At 43.0% G+C, this 6000-nt stretch overlaps 1 protein-coding gene across 13 annotated transcripts in view; it reads right to left on the bottom strand.

The window, feature by feature from the left end:
• Window positions 1–660: 660 nt before the first annotated feature.
• The window catches only part of LOC133425306 (peripheral plasma membrane protein CASK-like), a 50622-nt gene continuing 45282 nt past the window's right edge, over window positions 661–6000 (bottom strand). For 8 of the 13 annotated variants that reach the window (XM_061716081.1, XM_061716080.1, XM_061716079.1 and 5 more), the window contains 4 exons: window positions 5575–5655; window positions 4462–4664; window positions 2894–2977; window positions 661–2396 (listed from right to left, as the gene is read on the bottom strand). In XM_061716081.1, the coding sequence (XP_061572065.1) occupies window positions 2220–2396; window positions 2894–2977; window positions 4462–4664; window positions 5575–5655 (545 nt within the window). In that variant the 3' untranslated portion in view covers window positions 661–2219. Of the gene's footprint in view, window positions 2397–2638; window positions 2666–2893; window positions 2978–4461; window positions 4665–5574; window positions 5656–6000 lie in introns of all 13 variants that reach the window. The other 5 variants (XM_061716071.1, XM_061716076.1, XM_061716070.1 and 2 more) reach the window with 1 other exon arrangement.

Below are 6000 nucleotides of genomic sequence, written 5' to 3'. Positions count from 1 at the left end.
ATTTAAGTATTAGACAAAGGAAGTAATTTTTTTTAGCTACAACTAGGCTTTCCATCTTCATTTACTTGACGTGTTAAAGTACGAGTGTTTGAATGTCCTGTTTGTCCTGCAGTGTGGGCCAGACTGTGTTCATGAAGCTGCAGAACAAGAAGCTTCTGCTTCATCACTCAGAGAAGTCAGCACCAAGTTCCCCTCATTCCGCCCCCTGGTGGTGGCTGCTGTGAACTGCAGCTTCATTTTAATGAATTTAGCTTGCTCTCATTAGCAGCACTTTATCCTGCACCGTTCCCCCAGCAGACCTGCACCAAGGAGAGCCTTGCAGCCGTCTAAGCCGGGGTCACTTATTGTGGATAAATCATGTGGATAAATATTTTTGTCAGGTGTTGTGGGGTAAAACCTGAATAACAGCTGAAGTAAACAATGCCACCATGTTATTAATAAGCAATGTTGTTTTAAATGTAGACCTTGACCAAACCTCCCCTTTGGGTACGACACTGAACATGAAGTAGATTTGCATAAAGACGTGTGTGGGAGCATCTCTCATTAAAAAGGGATCGTTTAGGATTTCAATAAACAAATCTTTTGTATTGACTTAAAAACCCACCACACCCACCAGCCCAACCCCGACCGTACTCTGTCCCAAAGGAGAAAACGAGACCATTTAAACACATAAAAGGAAATATATTTTCTTTAAAAATGAAATAACAAAAAAAACAAACCAACATTTCGTACAGAAGAGCTGCTTTCGCTGTTGCAGAGGTAATTTACACAGGACTGGAAATTAAAACGCTTTACTCAAAGTGGCAAAACCACACCACAGTTTCAAATGTTAATCGTAGTTTTATTTTATTAAGCAACTGTCGGTGTCGTAGAGTTGTGCCACTTGTGGTAAAGTCTGAGATTATGTCACATACCGAGCTTCTTTTAAGGGTTAATATACACTGGCTCTTGGTAATTCACTCATTATGACGTACGCACCACTGAAACATTTACACACACAATTGTTATTTTCTCTCCTCCTGAAACAGGAATACTCTTTATATTTTTAAAGACAACAGTTAACAGTTCTGAGACGGCGGCTCCGGGGTGGCATCCATCCGCCTACATGAAGCCCTACCCGTCCACACAGACATTCACCTCAGCTTCAACAAGCATGGCTCATTGTTGGGGAGAGAAGGAAACGTGGTGGCGGTCCGCCCGGCCCGACCAGGGGTGTGCATAGGTGTTGCAGACTTCTTCCCCCCCGAGACTCTGGTAAGGCAGTTTCTCTTTTCTTTTTTCTTTATCGAGTTCATGAGCCGTATCTCGTGGTGGTGTCGGTGCTTTTCCACAGCCAACCGTGTCCCCAGAACCGTGTTGTGGTTCCCGCCGGCTCGCGTGTCGTACAGGATGAGATGGGTGGAGACGGTCGGGGAGGGAGGGGGGGCAGGATATAAGGAAAACCAAGTTGTCAAAATGCTGTACAGGTTTTTCTTCATTGTCCACTTTGTGCAAACAGATGTAAACAGAGACCATCGGGGGTTGGGAGGGGGGGGGGGCAGCAGGCAACTCAGAGGGATGCAGTGTGCTCCTTCAACAGACTGAAAGGCACTGAGGGCTACTGAAATAAATAAGGGCTGGATGAGGGAACGGAAGGATGAAACTGCTAAGTTTCCTGTGCTTTTCTCTTCACTCCAACTTGCATTTGGAGCTGAAGGTGTTAATTTGTCGCCACTGTAGCAGCTTCTGATGTGCTTCATAGTTGGGCCCGAGGAGAGCGGGGGGGGCAGTGGACAGGACAGAGTACCACGAGAAGTGCCTTCAGGTCGACACACGCAGACACGCAGGCAACGCCACAAGACTGTTTCATGATCAATCCTGCTATTGCCTTCCTCCACTTCCATCCACCCATCAATTAAAAAAGAATGTTACAAAATATCCACTACATCGCCTCGCCACCTCCCTCCCGCCAGCTATTGACAACAGAACTATATTCACTTACTTTTTTTAATCATTTATATATACACGTATATGTATATATGTACACAACAATACGCCTTTGAGGCTGTTGAGGAGAAAGGGGGTCGGGGGCGGGACGAAGTCTGTCATGAGGCTTTAGTCAGTACTTGTTTTCCAACAAGTTCATCTACAGAAACGTGATTCTGATGAGAGACGCAACTCAAGCTGGACAAAGTCTAGATTCCATGGGATGTACACGGTGATGAGCGCAGTTCTGTGTGTCAGTAGACCCAGGACACGGGCACCCACTGGGGGGTGGTGGAGACCAGGTCCACGGCCTCCTCCAGCAGGCGGATGGTGTCGTCGATCTCGTTGTTGATGATGGTCTGGTCAAAGTAGTGGGCGTAGGTTCGCTGCAGCATCTCCGACTCCTTCTGGAGCCGCTGGAGAGAGTCGTCCTGCAGGGAGGGTTGAAACAGAGGCTTGTGTCTTCTTTTTCTTTTCTTTTAAATAAGCACATTTACTGGAAACTACAGTTCTAGTAAATATTTCAGCAACATTATTATGGGTTGAGGGATGAAAAAGCACTTTTGGCTGCTTCACAAGTGAAGTCACCACACTGGAAACACTTAAGTAGGGACGTTACTGGAGGAAACGACAAGGACGGAACAGCTAAACTCACACCACTAACTGTACTTACAGGCACTTTCCTGCACCACTTTGGGATCTTAGGTGCAAAGAAAATGGGCATGCCAAAGAAAATACAGACATGCTTAAAGCAAACAGCGCAAGAGACACAAGGTAAAAACATAAAGGCAGCAACAGAAATCAAGTCCACTTTCACACTGATGAATCGCATCTGAACTCAATTTAATTTGTCAAGTGATCAAACTATTTCAGCATCACCAGTGTGGACAGACAGCAGAGGAACCAGTGGAGGTTTAGGCGACTGTACCTCCGTCATGCCGGGGGTGATGGTGGGAGCTGCAATGAAGACGACATAGGGAGCAAACTCTGCTGTCCTGAGGATCTTTAGTGCCTGTTGGTTAAAAAACACACATCTTTTTTAACATCCTGTAGTTACAAAGCAGGGATGTTTGTGCACAGCAGAGATACTTTAACAGAATGTGAAGGCCTCTTCACCAACTACTGTGGTTACATAGTGGGAAAACACAAAAAACAAATATGTCTGGAGCCGCAAAAAATGAAAAGTCTTGTATAAGCCTTAGAATGAAGGCAAAGGGCGAAAGGCGAAATGTCAAGAAAAAAGTGGAAATGTCGAGAAAAAAGTCGAAATGTCAAGAAAAAAGTCGAAATGTCGAGAAAAAAGTCGAAAAGTCGATAAAAAAAGTCGAGAAAAAAAGTCGAAATGTCGAGAGAAAAAGTCGAAATGTCGAGAAAAAAAAGTCGAAATGTCGAGACAAAAAGACTAAAATGTCGAGAAAAAAGTAAAAATGTTGAGAAAAAAGTCAAAATGTTGAGAAAAGTCGAAATGTTGAGAAAAAGTCGAAATGTTGAGAAAAAAGTCAAAATGTCGAGAAAAACATTCGAAATGTCGAGATCAATGTTGAAGTACAATGTTGAGAACAAAGTCGAAATGTCGAGAATAAAAAAGGAAAAAGGAAGAAAAAAAGAGAAGAAAAGAAAAAAGGAAGAAAAAAAGAAAAAAAAAAGAAAAAAAAAAAGGTCAAACATTTTTGAAAAAGCTCCAGGAGCCACTAGGGCGGCGCTAAAGAGCTGCATGCGGCTCTAGAGCCGCAGGTTGCCGACCCCTGAACTAGAATATGGCATCATTAGGTATTAGACACCACTTTCCAGCTGTATGATGAAGTCTCTCTGTTTACAGGAATGCAAAACATGTTATCAGAACATTTCTACATGGTTAAACAGACAGGATGATTTTTTGTAAATGAGTGGGCTCTAACAGTGATGGAGACTGAACACGTGGGGATGAGCTTAACTCATCCGTGCATACATAAAATCATTTTGATGACATAACTGGAAGTTCTTGGTATGACGGCTCTGTTAAAACATCTGCATCAGTCGTGCATCTCTTGAAATGACAGCTTAAAAGCTGGATCCATGACAGTCTAAAAGCCCATTTATACTCTGAAACAAACAGATGGAGCATCTTTCCATATGTTGTTCATTTCACCAGACGTTTTCATGTCCTGTGAATCCAAAGTAGCGCAAATAAAACACTGAACATGATTATTTTCGCTGTTCTCCAGATAGATGTAAACGTGTGTGACTCCAGGAATATATCGTTCCCTTTATCGAAGCGTAACCACCAGAAGCAGAACATCTTCAGATAACCCTAAGATAAGGTGTTTGTCGAGAAGATTGTGCTGTTAATTAGAGATGATTGTATACATCGTTGACTCTTCACTGCCCCCTGGTGGAGGAGTCGCTAAACATTCATGCAAACACAAGTAATGGGAACGTTTAGAGATGAAAGAAGAGTATAAATGGGATTTTAGACAGTCTTAACCACCCATTAAGATTCAGGAAACATGTGTTTACCTGTGGCTCGACGTCCAGGATGGCAATCATGACGTCAGCATGGATTTGCCTGATAGTCTCCAGCCTGGTGCCGTACATGGCGTCCTCGTGGCTGCCGTACTCCAGGTAGTCGTTGTTGCTGATGTCCTGCATCATCTGGTCATGGGACACAAAGAAGTAGTTCTTTCCATTCTCCTCATCCTTCTTAGGAGGCCGAGTTGTGTCTGAGAGGAGAAATGGTGAGGGATGAGAACAACATTACATTATGTAATGTATAGACCCGGGGTCGGCAACCCAAAATGTTGAAAGAGCCACATTGGACCAAAAACACAAAAAACAAATATGTCTGGAGCCGCAAAAAATGAAAAGTCTTGTATAAGCCTTAGAATGAAGGCAACACATGCTGTATGTATCTATATTAGTTATAACTGGGGGAAGATTTTTGTTTTTCATTATGCACTTCGAGAAAAAAGTGGAAATGTTGAGGAAAAAGTGGAAATGTTGAGATTAATGTTGAAGTACAATCTCGAGAAAAGTGTCTAAATGTTGAGAAAAAAGTCAAAATGTTGAGAAAAAAGTCAAAATATCGAGGAAATACTCAAAACTTCGTGAAAAAAGTCGAAAAGTCAAGAAAAAGTCAAAATTTCGAGAAAAACATCGAAATGTCGAGATTAAAAAGGAGGTAAAATAGAGAAAAAAAAGGAAAAAAAGAAGAAAAAAGGTCAAATATTTTTGAAAAAGCTCCAGGGAGCCACTAGGGTGGCACTAAAGAGCCGCAAGCGGCTCTAGAGCCGCAGGTCACCGACCCCTGGTATAGACTAAATAATGACATGTATTTGTGGATTACACCATGACATGTTCAATTCAATTTTAATTGTATAGCGTTTAATACAACAAAAGTTGTTTTTAGGCGCTTTCCAGAGACCCAGAACATGACCCCCGAGCAATTATTACATAAACAGTGGCAAGGAAAGACTCCCCTTTAGGAGGGAAGAAACCTTGAGCAGGACCAGGATCATAAGGCCAGACTGGGGGGTCCACATGTCCAAGTGTGTGTCTAGCAGTGGTGTAAACATGGTTTGGGTTTGTGCATCTGTGTCTTTAGTGCTGTGGTGTCTGTCCGTGCGTCCTTACGAGGGATGGGATAGGCGAAGCGGTCAGGATGTTTGGCGATGAGGGTGTTCTTGATGTGTCTCCTTCCAACGCCGTGGGCACCTGAATCAAAGCAGAACGTTGACTTAACGGGCTGGACAGTGCAAATAGAAGCTCTTCTGTATGTCGGATATAACTGCGAGCATCTCAATCAGCTTCTTAACTGGGTACATTTATAAGTGTATGTATTGCTGTGATGTGGCAGCACCAGATCTGAACAACCTGCCGGTCCTGAGGATACTGCAGCTGCGAGAACGGGCTGACTAGTTTCAGATGTGTGCTGGTACTGACAGCTTAACAAAAAGGCTGCTGCTAATGTCTTGTCTATTTGCAAATTATTCTTTTAATGTCATTCCTAAATCTAGCCACCATTATCTTCTTTAACTGAAAAGACTAATTACAACAAGT

This window comes from Cololabis saira, chromosome 24, assembly GCF_033807715.1.
Source record: "Cololabis saira isolate AMF1-May2022 chromosome 24, fColSai1.1, whole genome shotgun sequence".
Classification (NCBI taxonomy): domain Eukaryota; kingdom Metazoa; phylum Chordata; class Actinopteri; order Beloniformes; family Belonidae; genus Cololabis; species Cololabis saira.
Note: the sequence above shows the minus strand (reverse complement) of the source record. Positions and strands in the feature narration are given on the sequence as shown.